The following is a 24,121-nucleotide window of genomic DNA, read 5'->3' as shown; positions in this document are numbered from 1 at the left end:
CCATTGTTCCCCTCTCTCCCTTCACTTCAGACTGGACTCTGTTCTGTTATCTGTTTGCCTATCCTGGCATTTCATATGTGAGGCCAAACAGCTTTTGGTGCTATGTGGCAACATGCTTTTATTTAGCCTAACATTTTCAAGGCTCATCTGTGGTGTAGTATACACATCAATATCTCATTTATTTTTAATTCCAATTAATATCTCAGTGTATGCTTTTTATTTATTCATCAATTGATAGACTTTGCTTGTTCCACTTTTTTTTAAATGACTTTATTTTACAAAACAAAGATAAATGTACAGATTTTAAACATTTTTTGCTTAAAATTATACATTTTTGTCAGTACTGTTTTTTCAGACATTAAAATAATTTTTACATAAAACCATGTGAATATATTTTTTAGTCAGTACTTGATTTTTTTCAAGGGCTTGACAGTATGCATTGAAAACCTAATAGTTACAATAAGCGTAAAGTACATGCAAAACAAAACGCAACATGGAAATAGTCAAAGTGTTCTTGTTTTGTAAATATATGTATATTTTTTTGTTTTCTTTATTTCTTGGACTTCATACAGTCTGTGAGTTGTTTCTATGGGAGTGCAAGCCTCTGGGGTTAGCATCCCACTATCAGTGACTGCATATTATGTCTGTTCTTTTGTGACTGGGTTATCTCACTCAGGATGATATTCTCTAGATGCAGCCATTTTCTTAAGAATTTGGTTAAGTCATTGTTTCTGGTGGCTGAGTAGTATTCCATTGTGTATATGTACCACAATTTTTGTATCCATTCATCTACTGAAGGACATCTGGGTTCCTTCCAGCTTCTGGCAATTATAAATAGAGCCGCTATGAACATTGTGGTACATATATCTTTGTTGTGTATTAAGGTGTCTCTGGGGTATATGCCCAGAAGTGGAATAGCTGGGTCTTCAGGTAGTACTATATCCAATTTTCTGAGGTATCGCCAGACAGATTTCCAGAGTGGTTGTATTAGCTTGCAACCCCACCAACAGTGGAGAAGTGTTCCTCTTTCTCCGCAGCCTCGCCAGCATCTGCTGTCATCTGAGTTTTGGATCGTGGCCAGTCTGACTGGTGTGAGGTAGAATCTCAGGGTTGTTTTGATTTGCATTTCCCTGATGGCTAAGGATGTCCAGCACTTCCTCAGATATTCGGTGTTCCTCAACTGAAAACGTTTTGTTTAGCTCTGTACCCCATTTTTTAATAGGGTTATTTGATTCTCTGGTGTCTAGCTTTTTGAGTTCCTTGTACACCTTGGATATTAGGCCTCTATCTGATGTGGTATTGGTAAAGATCTTTTCCCATTCTGTTGGTTGCCGTTTTGTTTTCTTGACGATGTCTTTAGCCTTACAGAAACTTTGCAATCTCATTAAGTCCCATTTGTTAATCTTTGACCTTAGAGCTTGAGCCATTGATGTTTTGTTCAGGAAATTTTCTCCTGTACCTATGTGTTCTAAGGTTTTCCCTACTTTCTCATCTAATAGTTTCAGTGTATCTGGTTTAATGTGGAGATCTTTGATCCACTTACACTTGAGCTTTGTACAAGGAGATAAGAACGGGTCTATTTTCATTCTTTTGCATGCTGAGTGCCAGTTGGACCAGCACCATTTGTTGAATAGGCTGTCCTTTTTCCATTGAATGTTTACTGCTCCTTTGTCAAAAATCAGGTGACCATATACATGAGGGCTCATTTCTGGATCTTCTATTCTATTCCATTGATCCACATGCCTATTTCTGTACCAGTACCATGCAGTTTTCAGCACAATTGCCTTGTAATATAGCTTGAGGTCAGGGATAGTGATTCCCGCAGATTTTTTTTGTTGTTGAGGATGGATTTCGCTATTCTAGGTCTTTTGTTATTCAATATGAAATTGCACATTGATCTTTCCAATTCCATGAAGAACTGGGTTGGAATTTTGATGGGGATTGCATTGAATCTGTAGATTGCTTTTGGTAGGATGGCCATTTTTAAGATGTTGATTCTTCCAATCCATGAGCATGGGAGATCTTTCCATTTTCTGAGATCCTCCTCAATTTCTTTCTTTAGAGGTTTGAAGTTCTTGTCATACAGGTCCTTCACTTGCTTAGTTAGAGTCACACCAAGGTATTTCATAGTTTTTGTAACGATTGTGAAGGGTACGTTTTCCCTAATTTATTTCTCCACATGTTTGTCCTTTGAGTACAGGAAGGCTACTGATTTGTTTGAGGTAATTTTGTATCCAGCCACTTTGCTGAACTTGTTTATCAGCTGTAGGAGTTCTCTGGTGGAATTTTTGGGGTCACTCAAGTACACTATCATGTCATTGGCAAAGAGTGATGTTTTTATCTCTTCCTTTCCGGTTTGTATCCCCTTGATCTCCTTTTGCTGTCTAATTGCTCCGGCCAGGACTTCCAGTACTATGTTGAACAGGTAGGGGGAGAGTGGGCAGCCTTGTTGAGTCCCTGATTTTAGTGGGATTGCTTCAAGTTTCTCGCCATTAAGTTTGATGTTGGCTGTTGGTTTGCTGTATATTGCTTTTATTATGTTTAAGTATGGGCCTTGGATTCCTGTTCTTTCTAGGACTTTTAACATGAAGGGGTGTTGGATTTTGTCGAATGCTTTCTCAGCGTCTAGTGAGATGACCATGTGATTTTGGTCTTTGAGTTTGTTTATATGGTGGATTACGTTGATGGATTTCCTTATGTTAAACCATCCCTGCATCCCAGGGATGAAGCCTACTTGGTCATGATGAATGATCGTTTTGATGTGTTCTTGGATTCGGTTTGCAAGGATTTTGTTGAGTATTTTTGCATCAATGTTCATAAGTAAGATTGGTCTGAAGTTCTCTTTCCTTGTAGGGTCTTTGTGTGGTTTAGGTACGAGGGTTATTGTAGCCTCAAAAAATGAGTTGGGTAATATTCCATGTGATTCTATCTTTTGGAATAGTTTGGCGAGTATTGGTGTTATATCCTCAATAAAAGTCTGATAAAATTCTGCACTGAACCTGTCTGGACCTGGGCTTTTTTTGGTTGGGAGGCTTTTGATGACTTCTTCTATTTCTTTAGGTGTTATAGGGTTATTTAGATGGTTTACTTGGTCCTGTTTTAACTTTGGGACCTTGTATCTGTCTAGGAATTCATCCATTTCCTCCAGATTTTCCAATTTTGTGGAGTATAGGTTTTTGTAGTAGGACCTGATGATTTTTTGAATTTCCTCAGTTTCAGTTGTTATGTCCCCACTTTCCTTTCTGATTTTTTTAATTTGGATACTCTCTCTTTGCCCTCTAGTTAGTCTGGCTAGGGGTTTATCAATCTTGTTGATTTTCTCAAAGAACCAACTCTTGGTTTTGTTGATTTTTTCAATGGTTCTTTTTGTTTCTATTTGGTCTATTTCTGCCCTAATTTTGATTATTTCTTGCCGTCTACTCTTTTTGGGTGTATCTGCTTCCTTTTGTTCTAGGGCTTTTAGCTGTGCTGTCAGGTTGCTGATGTGAGTTCTCTCCAGTTTCTTTTGGAAGCACTTAGGGCTATGAGTTTTCCTCTCAATACTGCTTTCATTGCATCCCATAGGTTTGGGTATGTTGTGTTTTTGTTTTCGTTGAATTCTAGAAAATCCTTAATTTCTTTCTTTATTTCTTCTTTGACCCTGCTATCCTTTAACAGAGCATTGTTTAGTTTCCATGTGTATGTGGGCTTTTTGTTGTCTTTGTTGTTGTTAAAGACCAGCCGTAGACCATGGTGATCTGAGAGGATGCATGGGAGTATTTCTATCTTCTTATATCGATGGAGGCTCGTTCTGCGTCCAATTATGTGGTCAATTTTCCAGAAGGTGCCATGGGGTGGTGAGAAGAAGGTGTATTCTTTTACTTTGGGATAGTATGTTCTGTATATATCTATTAATTCTAGTTGGTTCAAAGTCTCTGCTAGTTTTGCAGTGTCCTTGTTCAGTTTCTGTTTCCCTGATCTGTCCATTGGTGAGAGACAATAAAGTCTCCCACTAATATTGTGTGGGGTGAAATGTATTTTTTGAGCTTTAGTAGGGTTTCTTTTATGAATGTGGCTGATTTTTTATTTGGAGCATATATGTTAATGATTGAGAGTTCCTCCTGACAGATTTCCCCGGTAATGAGTAAAAAGTGTCCTTCCTTATCTTTTTTGATAACTTTTGGTTGGAAATTTACTTTATTCGATATTAGAATAGCCACTCTAGCTTGCTTCTTGGAGCTGTTTGCTTGGAAGTTTTTTTCCCACCCTTTTACTCTGAGGTAGTGTCTGTCTTTGTCTCTGAGATGAGTTTCCTGTATGCAGCAAAATGCTGGATTTTGTTGATGTATCCAGTCTGATAGTCTATGTCTCTTTATTGGGGGAGTTAAGACCATTTATGTTAATAGATATCAAGGAATAGTTGTTTCTGTTTCCTGCCATTATTGCTTTTTTGGGTTGAGTTGTGTCTGTGTTTTTTTCTTCTTTTAGTTTTCTTGTTTAGGAGTTTTCTTGTTCTTACTAGGCTGTATTTTCCGTCATTGTATTGGGTTTTCCACCTATAATTTGTTGTAGTGCTGGGTTTGTGGTCAGATATTGTGTGAATTTTGATTTGTCTTGAAATATCTTCGTCTCTCCATCGATGGTGATTGATAGTTTTGCTGGGTATAGCAGCTTTGGCTGGCACTTGTGCTCTCTTAGGGTCTGCATGATGTCTGTCCAGGCTCTTCTAGCTTTCATAGTCTCTGTTGAGAAATCGGGTGTGAGTCTGATTGGTCTGCCTTTATATGTTACCTGACCTTTTTCCCTTACTGCTTTTAGTATTCTTTCTTTACTTTGGGCGCTTGATGTTTTTACTATTAAGTGTCGGGAGGTATTTCTTTTCTGGTCCAACCTATTTGGAATTCTGAAGGCTTCTTTTATGCTCGTGGTCATCTCATTCTTGAGGGTAGGGAAGTTTTCTTCTATGATTTTGTTGAAGATATTTACTGTGCCCCTTAGTTGATACTCTTCTCCCTCTTCTATTCCTATTATCCTTAGGTTCGGTCTTCTCATTGTATCTTGGATTTCCTGGACATTTTGGGTTAGGAGCTTTTTGTTTTTTGCATCTTCTCTGGCTGTTTTGTCTATGTTTGCAATGTTGTCTTCTGCCCCCGAGATTCTCTCTTCGATCTCTTGTAATCTATTGGAAATGCTTGCTTCTGTGACTCCTGATTTCTTTTTTTGGTGTTCTGACTCTAGGGTTATCTCTTTTAGTGTTTTCTTTATTGTGTCAATCTCTGTTTTAATTTCCCTCTTCCATTCCTTTATTTCTTTGGTTCTGTTTTCCTCTAGTTCTTTGAGTTCTTTGAGTGTTTTTCTTGTTTCTTCTTTAAAAGCTTCTGAATCTTTTTGCTTTTCCTCCCTTTCTTGTTTAAGTAACTCTATCAGCGTCTTGAGGCGTGATTTCAGGTCTGTGTCTTCTTTTTCTGGAGTGTTTGGAATTCCGATGTTTGCTGTTATGGGAGAGCTGGGCTCTGGTGTTACTAGATTGTCTTGGTTCCCTTGGGATATACTCTTTCTCTTTCCTCTTGCCATTTTGTTGTCAGTGATATGTTCTTACCTTTCCCTTGTATCTGGTCTGTGTCCCTGGTTCTCCACTGGTTGAGGTGTCAGATGGGTCAAGCCCTGTTTTATGCCTCAGAGTCGTCGGGGTGAGCAGAAGTTCCAACGTTCTGTTTCTGTTTGCTGGATCAGGCACGGCAGGGCAGGGCAATGCAGGGGGTGCACTTTCCTGGTGTACTCCACAGAGATCTTTCTGCTCCCCTGCAGCCCAGGTCTCCCACCCACCAGTTGCTCAGCCTCTATGAGCCTCCGTTCCGGGTGGCAGATGGGCCAGGCTCTGCTCTGCGTCCTGAAGTCGCCTCCGGGCAGAAACAGAAGTTCTAATTTTTTGTTCCGAATAGCAGTTGCTCAACCTCTATGAGCCGCCGCTCCGCCGGAAGTCGCCTCCGGGTGGAAACAGAAGTTCTGATTTTCTGTTCCCAATCGCAGTTGCTCAGCCTCTATGAGCCGTCGTTCCACCTGGCAGGTAGGCCAGGCTCCGCTCTGCGTCTTGCTTGTTCCTCTTTTGTGGCTATTAGGAATCATATTGACACGAACAATGGTGAGCTGGTTTCTGTATGGACTTTTATTTCTACTTCTCCTATATAAATATTCAAGAATGAAATTACTGGTTGGTGTCTTTAGACACACCAGAAGAGGGCATCAGATCCCATTACAGATTACAATCCCATGTTGAGGATTGAACTCAGGACCTCTAGCAGGGCAGTCAGTGCTCTCAACCACTGAGCCATCTCTTTCAGCCCTCAAGTGGTTACTTTATATTTTACATTATAAATTTGGAGTCTAGTCTAGATGAAATGGCTACATACTAGGCACTGTATTTTCTATACAAATAGACACTTTACATTTTTGCCTGCAGTGTATGAGAGTCCAGGTTTTTATAATCTTCATTACTTAGCATCATTTGTCTTTAAAAAAACTATATCATCTATGATTTCATTACATCCATGTCAGCGAATGTGAAATCGTATTTTCTTTATTATTTCATTTTGCTTTCATTAGCAATTTCTTTTTTGTTGTTGTTAATTTTATTGGATATTCTTTGTATTTATATTTCATATGTTATGACCCCCCACACACACACACTTTTCTCCCTCCTCCCCCTCAACTTGTTTCCATGAAGGTGCTCATTCTCCCAATCAGTCTCTCCACCTCAGTGCCTTGGCTGATGATGATGTTGTTCTTCTCGTGAGGTCCAAATCTTTAAGCAATTTCAGTTCTTTCTCTAGCATTAGCAATTTCTTGATGGCTTATGGTGTTGAATTTCTTTTCATGTGCTGCTGGCTATGTGTATATCATCTTTGAAGAGATGTTTATTAATGTCCTTTGCTCATTCTCATGAATTTATTATTGGTGGTATTGAATAAAATAAATTATTCATATATTCAAAATAGAATTCATTCACCAAATCCATGACTTATAAAATTCCTCACATTGCATTAGATATATTTTAATCTTTTTTTAAAATTATTTATTTATTTTGTTTATGAGTACACTGTAGCTGTCTTCAGATACACCAGAAGAGGGCATCAGATCCCATTACCGATGATAGTGAGCATCTGGAATTGCAGTCTGTGCTCTTAACCACTGAGCCATCTCGCCAGCTCCTATTTTAATCTTTTAATGATGTTCTGATAGTAGAAAAGTTTTCAGTTTGATGATGCTCATTATGGTTTTTTCCTTGTGTTGCTTCTAAAGTTCACTAATATTTTAACAGGTTAACAGATATAAAGGAAAAAATAAATCAACTTAGTGAAGAAATTAGACAACTTGACATGGATTTAGAGGAACACCAAGGTAATGTTTGTGGTATATTTTTGAGCTTTTAAAAATGCAGCTAATATATATCTGAACATATGCATATTAGTTATAACCTTAGTGACTTTTTAGTATTTGTTATTTAATATAATACTCTATGATACTCCTCTATTTAGTTAACTGAAATATATATTCTGAGTATTATAAGTAGTGTTAAATTAATTACTTGATTAAAATTTTAAATAGTCTAGCGATTGTGTAAGATAAGTACCTAGTTTTTCAAAGGATTCTTTTTTTTTCTTTCTCTACTAGAGGAGATGAGAGTCAGGTAAAAACACCACAAGCAGCCCAGATGCCATGACTTACTGGTCAGGCTCAGCTCTGAGGAAACAAGCACTGTTGTCTCATGTTTTCCCAGCCAAGGGTCTTAATGGTAAAACTTCAGTGTGTATGGGAGAAGTGTGGGCATCATAGTTCCCAACCAGATTATTCTTGGTACAGGTTCCCCATTTAAAGAATTCATGGCTTAACTTCAAACTAATAAATGTGTTCATGCACTAACAAGGATCAACTATATGTTATCAATTAGTAGAGGAAAATCAGGATTATTTACTAATGGATGATAATAGACATTCACAGTAGGGAAGAGTATTTTTAAACTTTGTTTTTTACTTTGATTTTTACATATTTACTTATTGAACAAATCTTTAAACACATTTTATTTATTAATTTTATGTGCATTGGAGTTTTGTCTGTCTGTCTGTCTGTCTATGTATATTTGTGTGATGGTATTGGATCCACTGGAACTAGAGTTACAGACAATTGTGGGCTGCCATATGGTTGCCGGTTATTGAACTGTCCTCTGGAAGAGCAGTGCTCTTAACTGCTGAGCCATCTCTCCAGCCCTTTACTTTGATGTGAAAGATAGTATTCATGCCTTTGTGTATCATGTAAATAATATTTGTTTTGTTGATTCATTACCTACTTGTATAAGAAATCTTTGAATACTCTATAAGAAATCTTTGAATACTCTATAAGAAATCTTTGAATACTAGATAATCCATTTTATAACTGAGAAAGCTCAGATCAATTAGCAATTTGCTAATTTTCCCAGGTGGTAATAAAAACTAGACTTAGACCAGAGGTTTTCTGATGGTAAAGTCTTAGTTCCACTGCCTGAACATAAGCTTGACTTTCTGATTCAAAGTATTCCATTTGTGAAATTAAAATATGTTCGTAGAAACATATAGTTATATTTATATGTGGTTACTAATGGCTTTAATAAGACGTGTAGAGGCAGAAAAACACTAGTTTCGGGAAGGAAGCTTTCTGGTTGGGAATGAGCGTCATGGCAATGTCTCACTAAAGGTTGTATTTTCAGTGGCATTTTGGACAAAGGCTTATAATAAATACTAAGGTCACACTCATTTTAAAATGTATTCCCTTGTTTGTTTCCTTGACAAGATATATATATACTTATTGTTTATAGCATGTTCTGAACTATGTATATGTTTAAATGGCTCAGTCAAGCTAGCATATGCATTACTTTATAACTTTATATATTGTTCACTGTGAGCAACTCAAATGACCCTCAAGCATGTGCCACCTTGTTACTGGGCATGGTAACACGCATCTTGAATCCCAGCATGGAAGACAGAAACAGGAGTGTCTCGGTGAGTTTGAGGCTTTCCTAAATTATATAGTGAGCTCTAGACAGCCAGGGATACACAACCGAGAAACTCTGTGACAAAAGATCTAGGGAAAAGGAGTATTTATACTAATCTTGTACAGTGATTTTTGTCAGTTGATTCTTATGGAATTTTGTGTCTTTTCTCTGTGTTATTTCCTTTTGGTTGCTTTTCATATATGTAGAACTATTTTGAGAAATCTGATGTTTTTATTTTAGAAATTTTAAAGGTTGCATCATCAATAATTTTCTTCCTAAATTATAATGTATAGTGTTTAGTTCCTTCTCCTAAAACGATGCATTTGGGAGGTAAAATTTATTTATTAATTGTGCTTATAAGGTAATTAGAATGCAGAGTGCTTTGGTTTTTGCTTCTGTTTTTTTTTTTTTTGTTTGTTTGTTTCAAATATTTGTTTTTTATTAATGTAGAATAAGATAATCATAATTGTATAAGTGATAACAGGTCATATAAGCATATATAAATATATAGACATAGGTGTGTGTGTGTATCATCACAGGTGAGTATATTAATACATTAGTGATTGTTGTTGCCACTGCTCTGCTGGGATTGTTCTAATTCCTGCAACAACACAGGGGTTGTGTAGACGGTAACTTGTTAGAAGGTTACTTGTTAGTTCAGGACCTCGTCACTTTCTGCCTGAACTAGTGCAGTAGCCTCCTAACTGGTTATCCCACCTCCACTCTTACCCCTTCTAAGTCTTTTTCTGGTATAATACTGTAAGAATGATTTGTGTAAAGTATGTCATAGTGTCCTTGTCCTGCTTAAATATGGTTCACCATGATGCACAAAATTTGTATTTCATATTAGTTCTGTAGTCTGCCTCTGTCAGTTTCCATTTATCCCATAGTCATCTCTGGGCCCTGCCGCCCCTTTAAACCAGGTCTTACAGTGTAGCTCGGGCTTGCCTAGAACTTATTGTACAGCCCAGGCTAGCTTCAAATTCACAGCAATCCTCACACCTGTTCTCCAAAAACAGGGATTACACACATGATTACCATCATGTCCAGCTCTGTAGTAATCTAATAATAACAGCCTACTTCTGCTACCGTACATTTCTCCTTATCACCCTTCATTCAACGGTTTGATGCTCTAACCGTTTGCTTTTGTTGTCTGCTATTTAATTGACTGTTTGTTGTTCGTCTGTTCATCTGACTAAATTCTTAGCCCTTAAGATTTAACTTGGGGTCCTCCTACTCAACATAACTCTGAACTTCCTTCCCTAACTAGTTTCCAGGTTTAGATGAGTAATTGTCCTTCATGTTACGGGAGCACAGTATGTATTGCCGTTGCCTACTTAATTTGTCTTCCTTCTGAGGCTGTCAGGCCTCAAGGGCAGGGACTGCTCCTTTACTCACTTTAGTAATTTAGTTCAGCAGCACTGCATCTGGGAGTGAATGCTTGTGGGTACCCTAAACAATCCACAAACAATAAACTAAAGCTTAAAATTGAGCTCTAATCTGTTCTTTGGGTCCTCTCATTTTAGGATATAGGTGTGCACTTACTAGATTTTATTAATTTACAGAGGATCCCTTCCTTGGATTCATGTTTTTTAATAAAGTGGCAGATATTTTTTGTCTCTATCCACATCTGTACCTGGGATGGTTAATTAGATTTTCAGTCTGATTTACAAAGCACATAATGGCATATCTATGAGATTGTTTTCTGTGGTGACTAACTTAGGGGATAAGGTCAACTGAAGTATGGGTAGCAACATTCCATAGGCTGGGATCCCAAGCGTAGACGTTGTCTCTGTCTGCTTTGTGGTTTCCATGACGTGAGCTGTTCTGCTCTCCATGCTCTTGTCATGATGGATGGGAACTACTGAAAAGGAGTCAAAACAAATCTTCTCTCTCTTAAACTGATGCTGAAGGTAAAAGGAAACAAACAAAGATAGTATGGACAACTGGCACCTAGCTGATTGGTACAAGCTGATAATTCCCAGGTTAAGGAAGGAGGATTGTTCCAAGTTCAAGGGTAATTTAGGCAACATACAGAGTTCAATGACAGCCTGAGATACAGTATCTAAGTTCCTTTTTTAAGAACAGCTTAGCAAAATAAAATTTTTGGTTGTTTCACACATACATCAGGCTGGCCAAATAAACAAACAGCAACTTTATAGACAAAAAAAAAAAAAAAAAAAAAAGGAAAAAATCCTTTTCATCTTTGGCCTTTTCCCCCATAGGTATAATATAATTTGCCAATATAGATAAGTCAAATGATCTTCTACAATTCCATCTCTTATAAAACATTCATAACAACCTTATTTATGAAGAAATGTGCCAAGAGAAACATACACATCTGCCTCCATTTCCTTCAATCTCCGCCTACTGCCTCCTCTTCTGTTTACTAGATCTTTCCCCACCTACCTCTCTACTGTCCAATCATGTATCTTCTTAACATAAATCTAAACATCACCCTTTCTGTCTACTTTAAAGAAAAAAAAACTTTACCTTTAAATATAAGCTGTGTATAACTATTACCACTTGAAAATATTCTAATGACTATGTTTTCTCAAAGTTAATTAGCTTGGGTAGGCTCTAAAGCTAAATTAGTCTTCAGCTCTGTCAGAAATCTGAGAATGGCCAAATATCTAAAAACATAGGAAGCCTAACACAATTTCCAGAGCAGAGACAGGCTGTAGAGACAAATCTCCACTAGCAGTCCCCTGTTAGCAACATGTGAGAGTAAGTCTTCGGCCTCCTGGCCCAGGATCACTGACAGACTTTGAAATTCAGAAATCTTGAAGGGCTGATAATTTTGTCTTGGCAAATATTATCAGTCGACTATTCTGCATAATGTGTCTTTTTCAGGACAGTATTAGTCTGTAGATGAAATAGGCAGTTTCTGTCCAGTGGCTGCCTAGCCACAAAGTATTCCTCACCTGTAGGTAGAGATGCTCAATTCCTTCATTAAATCCACCAAAAGGGAAACTGTAAGGAGCAGATATATCTCAACAAAAGATAAATAACATCAAATGTCATAATTTATTGATTTCTGATGTTTTTGAAAACCATCTAACTATGAAAAGTATTTCTGAACTGTTAAACCTTGACTACTCTTAGTCATTTTTAATTGAAATGTCTCCAAAACACCCATTTAATTGACTCAGAGCCATGAGTTTGCTATCCAGCCCTTAACTAGTAATGTTTAATCAACTAAAAACACTGTATAATAGCAGTTATAAGATTGGGTTTAAGCCTTCATTCCCAAATGTAGTATATAGATACAATACCTATATTAAAGTAATAATATTAATCTCAATTTTAAATCAATAAGAAATTATACCACGGAAAACCATAAAAACAAAACTTTGTATCTATTAGAAAGATTTTTACCAATGTGAGATATGACTTTAGCTTAGTTACCAAATGAAGATTATGGCTGTATAAATCATTCTGGCTAATTCCTCCCTGTTAAATTATGACCATTTCTAAATTCTTCATTAAAAACAACCTTGCAATAACCACCTTCACCCCCCCCCCAAGTTCAGAGAATCAGGGTGATGACTCTTCATAGCTTCTTCAAGCTGAATATATGGGCATTGAGAATTTAGAAAGGGGTAGGGGACAGGCCTCAAGAAGGAAAGCCACACTGACGATTGTTGTCCCTGATGTCTGGAATCAGGCCAGTTCAGCATTCTGATGACAAGCTTCATCATAGCTGCACATTCTTTAATATACATAAAACTCAACAGAAAACATTTAGTATTGAGATATATTTTGTTTGATCCTCTTGAATTTAGTTTTTCAGGTGGTCTGCCTCTATCAAATCTAATCCATATAACTCTGGAAGACACACAGACCCAAATCACACTTTTTAAAAACACAAAGACAAAACCTTTCCTCCAAAAATAACGTGTCCCTTAGTCAGCAACTAGAATATCTGTGTCTTGTATTCTTTCTCAGAGAAATAATATAAACACAAAACTCAACATCACACATTTTGAAATTTTAAAACATGAAAAACAAATGAATGACCTAAAAAAATCTGTATGATCTTATTCTTAGGCCTCTAATAATCTGTCATGTCAAGAAATCAACTCAAATCCTAGTGATCACATGTTAAGAGAATATGAGCCTCTGTGGTAATTTTAATAAGCACAAACCCTCATTAGCAGGCATCTGATGAGCCATGTGGCCTTAGTGGGATAATTGACAAACAAACTAACTTACTATCAATTATAAATCTATAAGTAAGCAATTTGTAAAACCAGGACTTTAGTTCAAAGTATTTTCATCGGCCCAGCTCTCAATCTGGAGTGTGACATTTTCACTTATTAATAACTTCCCTGGCATATTTCTGTGTTCACTCTGCCTAGTGTACATCTTGGTTCCAAACTGCGGCTGAAATTCCCACGTGATTCGGGTGAGCTCTATACTCCCTTCTAACTTGAAAAACGAACTTGACTTGTACATTAATGTTTTATACAATCCTTAAAACAAAAAAAATTTTATTAATTTTCTAAACAATTCTGTCACAGAATCAAGTAGCTTTCAATTTTTCAGTCTGTGTTAACCTACCTTCTCGCAGCAGGACACCTGAAGCCTACCAGCAGAGGCTGACTCTCTCAAAAGCCTCCCAACCAAAAAAGCCCAGGTCCAGACGGTTTCAGTGCAGAATTTTATCAGACATTTATGGCGGACATAACACCAATACTCTCCAAACTATTCCACAAGATGGAATCAGATGGAATACTACCTAACTCATTTTTTGAGGCTACAATAACCCTCGTTCCTAAACCACACAAAGACCCTACAAGGAAAGAGAACTTCAGACCAATCTCACTTATGAACATTGATGCAAAAATACTCAACAAAATACTTGCAAACCGAATCCAGGAACACATGGAAATGATCATTCACCATGACCAAGTAGGCTTCATCCCTGGGATGCAGGGATGGTTTAATATAAGGAAATCCATCAATGTAATCCACTATATAAACAAACTCAAAGAACAAAATCACATGGTCATCTCACTAGATGCTGAGAAAGCATTTGACAAAATTCAACACCCCTTCATGTTAAAAGTCCTTGAAAGAACAGGAAGCCAATGTCTATACCTAAACATAATAAAAGCAATATACAGCAAACCAACAGCCAAAATCAAACTTAACGGTGGGAAACTTGAAGCAATCCCACTAAAATCAGGGACTCGACAAGGCTGCCCACTCTCCCCCTACCTATTCAACATAGTACTGGAAGTCCTGGCTGGAGCAATTAGACAGCAAAAGGAGATCAAGGGGATACAAATCGGAAAGGAAAAGGTAAAAACATCATTCTTTGCAGATGACATGATAGTGTACTTAAGTGACCCCACAAATTCCACCAGAGAACTCCTACAGCTGATAAACAAGTTCAGCAAAGTGACTGGATATAAAATTAACTCAAACAAATCAGTAGCCTTCCTATATTCAAAGGACAAACATGTGGAGAAAGAAATTAGGGAAAAGGTACCCTTCACAATCGTCACAAAACTATGAAATACCTTGGTGTGACTCTAACTAAGCAAGAGAAGGACCTGTATGACAAGAACTTCAAACCTCTAAAGAAGGAAATTGAGGAAGATCTCAGAAAATGGAAAGATCTCCCATGCTCATGGATTGGAAACATCAACATCTTAAAAATAGCCATCCTACCAAAAGCAATCTACAAATTCAATGCAATCCCCAACAAAATTTTAACCCAGTTCTTCATTGAGTTGGAAAGATCAATGTGCAATTTCATCTGGAATAACAAAAGACCTAGAATAGCGAAATCCATCCTCAACAATAAAAAAACATCTGCGGGAATCACTATCCCTGACCTCAAGCTATATTACAAGGCAATTGTGCTGAAAACTGCATGGTACTGGTACAGAAATAGGCACGTGGATCAATGGAATAGAATAGAAGATCCAGAAATGAGCCCTCACCTATATGGTCACCTGATTTTTGACAAAGGAGCTGTAAACATTCAATGGAAAAAGGACAGCCTATTCAACAAATGGTGCTGATCCAACTGGCACTCAGCATGCAAAAAGAATGAAAATAGACCCTTTCTTATCTCCTTGTACAAAGCTCAAGTGTAAGTGGATCAAAGATCTCCACATTAAACCAGATACACTGAAACTTAGATGAGAAAGTAGGGAAAACCTTAGAACACATAGGCACAGGAGAAAATTTTCTGAACAAAACACCAATGGCTCAAGCTCTAAGGTCAAAGATTAACAAATGGGACTTAATGAGATTGCAAAGTTTCTGTAAGGCTAAAGACATTGTCAAGAAAACAAAACGGCAGCCAACAGAATGGGAAAAGATCTTTACCAACTCCACATGAGATAGAGGCCTAATATCCAAGGTATACAAAGAACTCAAAAAGCTAGACACCACAGAATCAAACAGCCCTATTAAAAAATGGGGTACAGAGTTAAACAAAACATTCTCAATTGAGGAATATCGAATGGCTGAGAAGCATATAAGGAAGTGCTCCACATCCTTACCCATCAGGGAAATGCAAATCAAAACAACCCTGAGATTCTACCTCACACCAGTCAGACTGGCCAAGTTCCAAAATTCAGATGACAGCAGATGCTGGGGAGGTTGCGGAGAAAAAGGAACACTTCTCCACTGTTGGTGGGGTTGTAAACTGATACAACCACTCTGAATATCAGTCTGGCGATTCCTCAGAAAATTGGACATAGTACTACCTGAAGATCCAGCTATTCCACTTCTGGGCATATACCTCAGAGACACTCCAATATACAACAAAGATATATGCACCACAATGTTCATAGCAGCTCTATTTATAATAGCCAGAAGCTGGAAAGAACCCAGATGTCCTTCAGTAGATGAATGGATACAAAAATTGTGGTACATTTACACAATGGAGTACTACTCAGCCATCAGAAACAATGACTTAACCAAATTCTTAAGAAAATGGTTGCATCTAGAGAATATCATCCTGAGTGAGATAACCCAGTCACAGAAGAACAGACATAATATGCAGTCACTGATATTGGCATGCTAACCCCAGAGGCTCGGACTGCCCCAGAAACAACTCACAGACTGTGTGAAGTTCAAGAAAAAAAAAAAAAAAAAAAAAAAAAAACAAAAAACATCCTGCTCAATTTTTACACACCAAGAAAATGTTGACTAATTCCAGGTTACCTCCTGTTTTGCATGTACTTTTTGCTCATTGTAACTAGTAAGACCTTAATGATGAGTATCAAACCTTAAAAAAAAAATAGAAAAGAAAAAAGCCAAGCAGTGACACAATTGTATTTGTATACATTTATGCAAAAATGTTTAAAATTTTTTTCTTTTATCCTTGTTTTTTAAAATAATCTTTAAAAAAAAAAAAGACTTGGAAAGAGCAGGAATGCAAGACGCATACCTAAACGTAATAAAAGCAATATACAGCAAACCAATAGCCAACATCAAACTAAACAGTGGGAAACTTGAAGCAATCCCACTAAAATTAGGGACTCGACAAGGCTGCCCACTCTCCCCCTACCTATTCAACATAGTACTTGAAGTCCTGGCTGGAGCAATTAGACAGCAAAAGGAAATCAAAGGGATACAAATTGGAAAGGAAGAAGTGAAAACATCACTTTTTGCAGATGACATAATAGTGTACGTAAGTCACCCCATAAATTCCACCAGAGAACTTTTACAGCTGATTAAACAAGTTCAGCAAAGTGGCTAGATATAAAATTAACTCAAACAAATCAGTAGCCTTCCTCTACTCAAAGGACAAACATGCTGAGAAAGAAATTAGGGGAAAGATACTCTTCACAATAGTCACAAACAATATGAAATACCTTCATGTGACACTAACTAAGCAAGTGAAAAACCTGTATGACAAGAACTTCAAGACTCTGAAAAAGGAAATTGAAGAAGATTTCAGAAGATGGAAAGATCTCCCATGAACATGGATTGGAAGGATCAACATTGTAAAAATGGCCATCTTACCAAAAGCAATCTGCAGATTCAATGCAATCCCCATCAAAATTCCTACTCAATTATTCATAGAGTTGGGAAGAACAATTTGCAAATTCATCTGGAATAACAAAAAACCTAGAATATTGAAGTCTATTCTCAACAACAAGAAAACTTCTGCAGGAATCACCATCCCTGACCTCAAGCCATATTACAAAGCAATTGTGTTAAAAACTACATGGAGCAGGTACAGAGATAGGCAAGTACATCAATGAAACAGAAGATCCAAGAATGAACTCTCACACATCTGGTCACTTGATCTTTGACAAAGGCGCTAAAAACATTCAATGGAAAAAGGACAGCCTCTTCAACAAATGATATTGGCTCAACTGGCAGTCAGCCTGCAGAAGAATGAAAATAGATCCTTTCTTATCTCCTTGAACAAAACTCAAGTGCACGTGTATCAAAGATCTCCACATAAAACCAGGTACACTGAAACTTTAGAAGAGAAAGTGGGGAAAACCTTAGAACACATAGGCACAGGGGAAATTTTCCTGAACAGAACACCAATGGCTTGTGCTCTAAGATCAAGAATTGATATATGGGACTTAATGAGATTGCAGTTTCTGTAAGGCTAAGGACACTGTCAAGAAAACAAAACGGCAGCCAACAGATTGGGAAAAGATCTTTACCAATCCTACATCTGACTGAGGTCTATTATCCAGTATATACGAAGAGCTCAAGAAGTTAGACTCCAGAGACTCAAACAATCCTATTAAAAATGGGGTATAGAGCTAAACAAAGAGTTCTCAATTGAGGAATATCGAATGGCTGAGAAGCACCTCAGGAAATGCTCAACATCTCTAGTCATCAGAGAAATGCAAATCAAAACAACCCTGAGATTCTACCTCACACCAGTCAGAATGGCTAAGATCAAAAACTCAGATGACAGCAGATGCTGGGGAGGATGTGGAGAAAGAGGAATACTCCTCCACTGTTGGTGGGGTTTTAAGCTGGTACAACCACTCTGGAAATCAGTCTGGAAGTTCCTCAGAAAATTGGACATAGTCCTTCCTGAAGACCTAGTTATTCCACTTCTAGACATATACCCCAAAGATGCTCCAACATACAATAAGGACAAATGCACCACAATGTTAATAGCAGCCTTATTTATAATAGCCAGAAGCTGGAAAGAACCCAGATGTCCTTCAGTAGACAAATGGAAACAGAAATTTTGGTAGATTTAAACAATGGAGTACTACTCAGCTATTAGAAACAATGACCTATGAACTTCCTAGTAAAATGGATGTATCTAGAGAATATCATCCTGAGTGAGATAAACCAGTCACAAAAGAACAGAAATAATATGCAGCCACTGATAATTGGATAGTAGCCCCAGGAAGCTCTCAATACCCAAGAAACAACTCACAGATCATATGAAGCTAAACAAAAGAAATGCCAAAAAGTGGAAGCCTCAGTCCCTTTTAGGAATAAAAACTAGTAAGTGTATAGCACCCTCTCAGAGTGGGGTACACCTAGACCATAAATCATTAATAACTCAAGAGCTAAGAAGTTAGCCTTGTGGCAGTTTTTGGTATTTAAAAATTATTTTGTTTAATCTTTACACACCAAGAAAACTTTGACTATTTTCATGTTACATTTTGTTTTACATGTACTTTATGCTTATGGTAACTAGTAAGATTTCAATGCATTAAAAAAAATTAAGTACTGACATAAATATATTCATACAGTTTTATGCCAAAATACTTTTAAAAGTCTGTAGATGTATTCTCTGTTCTTCAAATAAAGTTGTAAGGAAAAAAGCAGATTTCATGCATAAGCCCCTTTATATATTATATGTTTTGTATATAGTGGTAATATATAGAATAAATATAATGTCTACAAATGAAACAAAAAAAGAAATTAGTTTGAGCACTTTGGCGGGAAAGCTGTTGGAGGAGGCGGTGGGTGGCTGCAGTGATTGCGGAGCAGGACCGGGCAACATCGCACAGATGGCTTTTCGGAACAGCCAGTCCTCAAGTACCTTTGTGTTTCATCGCCTCCCAAAAGAAAATTTATATCATAGAAGTATATTGTGGCTGTGACTTACAAAAAAAAAAAAAAAAAAAAAAAAAAAACTTAGTATTTGCTCTTTAAACCTTTGGAATTGATTTATAGGAGGGATTTTTAAAATTCTGAGGGATTTTAAGATGTTTGAAGAAATGGTCCAGCGCATTTGAGGAATACTGTAACTCTGGTAGGAATTAAGAGCGGGATGCCTGTAGGAATCCAGATAGTAAAGAGTGAACTCATGACGTTTTAATTGGGAACAGGAATTAGATCATGTATGTCATATTCTGACAGTGAGTTTGTCTGTGTTCTGAGACTATGTGTGGTGCTGAATGTTAAAGGACTGACTTGTTAAATGGGGAGAGGAAGTTTTGGGAGAGCTCAGGATTCACAGGCAGTTGTGTTGAAGATGCTAGCTGCTTTTGCCAAGTTGACAGAACTGTGAGCAAAAAGCAGAGCAGAAAGATCTGAAAACCTACCCAGTCTCCAGAATAACACATAACTTTAGGGGTAGGGGGTGTGGCCCTTCTAATCTTTGCAAGATTAGAACAGCTTGAACTACCAAGTAAAAACATCTTTTATTGCTACTTTTTAATCTTTAACTGAGTGCTTGCTACATAGCCCACGCTGCACTCAAAATCTCAGTAATGTTGGTAACACAGGCTCATAGGTGTGAACCAAATGATTACTTTCTGAAATCATGCAGTTTTGAGCTTTATTCATAGGCTGAAGCTTTTTTAGTTCTGATAAATTAGTTATCAATTACTCATCTGTTTCTGTTTTCCAAAATTTCCAAATTTTCATTTCTTCTCTTTTTTCCTGTTCCCATTTCTTTAGAGTTTGTACTTCAAAAGGAAAGCTAGCAAACAAATAAAAACAGCAACTTTATGTTATAGTTTTAAGAAGGCTTGGAGAAGAGTCAGTATTAGAAGTGGGTATTCAGCTACCCATAGTAGCACACGCCTTTAATCCCGACACTCTGGAGGCAGAGGCAGGTGGGTCCCAGTGGGCTGGAAGCCAGCCTGATCTATAAAGTGAGTCCCGAGAAGGATGTGTGTTGAAGCCATTACCTTTACTAGTTATAAAATGGACCTAGAATTTGTGTACATTCATGTGTATTATACAGAATAAATTTTTACAACTGAAGTTTTAACCAGAATAAATCAGTTATTCATCTTAATTTTGTTAATTTCAAACAACGATTGAGCCATTTTCTACAGCTAAAAGTAGTATGTAGATATTGTTTCTCACCAATACAAGCTATGTAAATGCCTAGTTTTTGTTAAATTAATATACCCACTCCATGACAATTCCAAACTCTCTAGCCTGTGGACAAAGTCCCAAATATGCAGTTTTACCAATATCCATAAGGTGGGGCTAATTCTCTGAGAATCTGTTTATGTAGGATAGGATTGACACACTTAATACAGTGCAGTAACATTCACATACTTTCCCATGATGAATGTTTGAGTGTAGTTACTAAAAACTGTACCTTCATTTGTAGAATCCAGTATTATCCCAGTTTTGGATTAGACAGTATGGCAAATAGTATCTGATTATTAATCTACTATAGACATCAATATCTGGTAATGGCAGGATAGTAGATATAATAGATGTGCACGTAAAGTATTTAAGACCTCCAAATCACTGTCCTAACATGAGGTAATTACTTATAATTTATATGTAGCTTTGAATATATCAAAATAAACTTACTCTGCCTGTAGGATAGTCTTTTTGTATACCCATGTCTCTGTAAATTACATAAGATATTTCTTTTTTTACTTTTTAAAAATGTATTATTCATCTTACATGCAGATCACTGCCCCCTCCGAGCCCCCCTTCTACAGTCCCTCTTCCCATAACCCCTTCTCCCCTGAGAAGACAGAAGCCCCACTGGGTATCCCCTCACCCTGGCACATTAGTCTCTGTGGTGCTAGGCACATCCTTTCCCACTGAGACCAGGCAAGGCATTCTGGGTAGAAGAACATATTCCACAGACAGGCAACAGTTTTAGGGATATCCCACATTCCAGTTGTTCAGAACCTACATGAAGACCAAGCTGTACATCTGGGTATAGCACATTGTGTTCTTTGGTTGATGGTTCAGTCTCTGAGAGCCTCCAAGGGTCCAAGTTAGTTGACTCTGTTGGTCTTCCTGTGAAAAGATATTTCTTACACAGATAGTTCATAAGGTTTGCTTTAGGAATCTTCTCTTAATGGTGTACAGTTAAAATGAAAAATTAAGACAATATTTTTATCCTGCAGCTAAACACGTCTTGACTTGAGTCCACACAGTGCTATGTTAACTATTTGGTCTTGGACACTCTCTTTAGCTGCACCCAATCCAACCTCATTTCTTCATATTAAAAAAATTTTTCCCATGAATTTATTTATTTTACATCCTGATCACTAGTGTGTGTGAGTGTGTGTGTGTGCACCTGTGTACATGTGTGCAAAGTGCCAATCTCAAAAGAGATTGTTGTAATTTTTGAAGTTAGGTAGTTCTAAGCTAGCTGGTGAGTACTAGGAATTCTGATCTTTCTGAAGAGCTGCATCTTAACCGCTGAACCATCTCTCCAGCTCCAGAAACTAATTTTTTACTGAGAAGTCACAACACAGAACCCTAGTTCACTAGTGTTCTGAGTTGTCTTTGTCTCAAGATATGCAGGAGCTCTGTTCTATTTAATCATTGTGTCCAGGTCTGTAACTCAAGATGCTGGCCAGATATGCCTTCCCATTGAATTAGTTGGCAACAAGAAGGGTGAGTTTGTCTCAAGTGGGGGAAAGGACTCCAGGGTTCCTGACTTAGGTGATAGTAGGTGGTGAGGATATTCAAAGTAACAGAAAATGAAGAGGTACAAATTTTGATAGGGAATGCTGAAGAGTTTAATGTGTATACTGTATTTTAGGTTCCCAAAAGTACATCTAAATACTAATCTAGTAAGCAGTTGGATGAAAGAATTTGAAAAATTGGAAAACGATTAAATTAAGGGTTCTTAAATCACAGGACTGATTGAGATTGTCATCAATACGGTATAGTTTAGAAGTCAGTTAAGGACTAGAGCATAGGCTCAGAAGAGAGACGCTTGCCTACAGTATGTTCAACATTTCTATATGCGACGTCTTTATCATCCTGTCCTCCCTTTGCAGCTAAAGCAGCTGTCTTTTCAAGTTGCCTAAGAATCTTGAGGATTATCCTCAGTTTCAGTTTCTCTGTTATTGATTTGCTCACTCTGGCTCTTGATACCTGAGATAAAAATTTACTAACTTCCATCCTAATTACAGGAAAATTTTGACAGTTTTCCTCATATCTAAGTGATTCCTGTTCATTCTTTATAATGTAGCATGAATATCAGGGGGAAATTTTCCACATGAATTGTATTAGCTTAGTTGTGCATGTCTATGTACTGTTTTCAAATGAATTTAACACACAACATGTTAAATTCCTAGATTCTAAGCTTTGTGAGGTAAGAATTGCTGCTGTCATGCTTATGCAAACTTTTCAAAGATGGGGTGGACGTGCCTGGGAACCTGTCTTTCCCGTCACTCGTACTTTTCACATATAGGCTGAACAGCTGCAGATTTGGAATGGAAATCTGTAAGTTGGTTCCAGTCAGAATAATACGTTTCCTACTTGTAAAGGCACAAAGAGTGGTTTAAAAGAGTTTTAAAGAAAGTCCAAGCAAATTTCTCCAAATTAAAATTCTACTAGACACTATTAAGTATTCAGTGACTAATAGCATAAAGAAAACCCAAGAAATACCTTTACATTAGAATATTATGATTAGAATTTTTAAAATTAATGCTTTACATTTCTTATAGGTGAAATGAATCAAAAATACAAGGAGCTTAAAAAAAGGGAGGAAAATATGGATGGTAAGTGAGGGTCTTAAAAAGTAAACATTAGGTTGCTATTCATCTGTACAAGGCACTGAAAACATTTGCCGCATTGAATCACTTAGAAAAAATGATATTTTAAAAATTTGGTTTTACATGAATGGGTTTTAGAACCTGAAAATTTTCTTCTTTTACTCCCATTTGAAATGCTATCAAATGATTATCTATTATAATGTCATATAACATGCAAATTAGACTGCTATACATTTGTAGGGTTCTTTTTTTTAAGTTAGAAAATATATGCTACACTATAAAGCAACCAAAAAAGAATTGGTACAAAAATTATAATGGAAACACATTAGAGAATGCATGCAGTGTTGGTGCCATTCTCTCACTTGCTGTAAAATTTTAACTTTTGTTTTTAACTTTGGACATTCCATAGGAATAATTAAATGCAGAAGAGCAAAAGTATATATGAGTTATATACAAATGCTGTACAAATGGGCAGTTTCTTATATTTGTTTGTAATCTGAAGAAATGATAAAATTTATTTTCTGACTAAGCCGTTATTTGATTAATTTAATAAAAAGTCATTTTCAGATAAGATAGGTATATAGAAATACCAATTTTAGAAAAAAAACAGTGGCCAACTATAAGTATTAATAATTATAGTTGTATCAAGGAGGTCTTTTTTCTGATTTTATGGGATCAGTTATTTCCTTTGAGCCTATATAACTCTCTGGTTTACTTATATCAGACTAATAACAGACTTTAAGTATTTGAAAGTAAAATAGGTTAATAGTTTAAATTTTATATTTACTTGAGACTTCTGGAAAATAGTCTGAAGCTCTAAAACTCCAAGTTTGCTTAGCACTGTCAACAGTCTGTCTTCCCATGTTTCCAACGGGCAGCTTTCATAGAGACTTTTGAGGAAACCAAGAGTCAGGAGTTAGAGCGGAAGGCACAGATGGAAGTCAGCATCGTCACACTCTTAGAGCACTGCAGTCGGGTGAGTGCGGGGCCGCTCTCAGTGTGCTCTGTCTGCCCACTCTGTTTCCTTTCAACTCCCTTCTCATTTCTCCAAGCTGTTAGTGCTTATCTCTGTAGGAAATTTTTAGCTAATTAGGATAATGTGGGAAAGGATGGGATATATATGATCAGTATTATTGAGTATACAAAGCTGTGATTTGAATAAAATTTAAGGTTTTTCTTATTGATAATTTATCTGAATTTACTAATAAGATTCTAAAAC

At 37.0% G+C, this 24,121-nt stretch overlaps 1 protein-coding gene across 1 annotated transcript in view; it reads left to right on the top strand.

The window, feature by feature from the left end:
• Positions 1-24,121, top strand: part of IFT74 (intraflagellar transport 74) — a 78,337-nt gene that overhangs the window by 41,692 nt on the left and 12,524 nt on the right. Inside the window, exons 13-15 of the mRNA XM_080920659.1 lie at positions 7,298-7,377; positions 22,855-22,908; positions 23,781-23,878. Coding sequence (XP_080776785.1) covers positions 7,298-7,377; positions 22,855-22,908; positions 23,781-23,878 — 232 coding nt within the window. The remainder of the gene's footprint in view (positions 1-7,297; positions 7,378-22,854; positions 22,909-23,780; positions 23,879-24,121) is intronic.

This window comes from Micromys minutus, assembly GCF_963924665.1.
Source record: "Micromys minutus genome assembly, chromosome: 9".
Lineage (NCBI taxonomy): Eukaryota > Metazoa > Chordata > Mammalia > Rodentia > Muridae > Micromys > Micromys minutus.
Note: the sequence above shows the minus strand (reverse complement) of the source record. Positions and strands in the feature narration are given on the sequence as shown.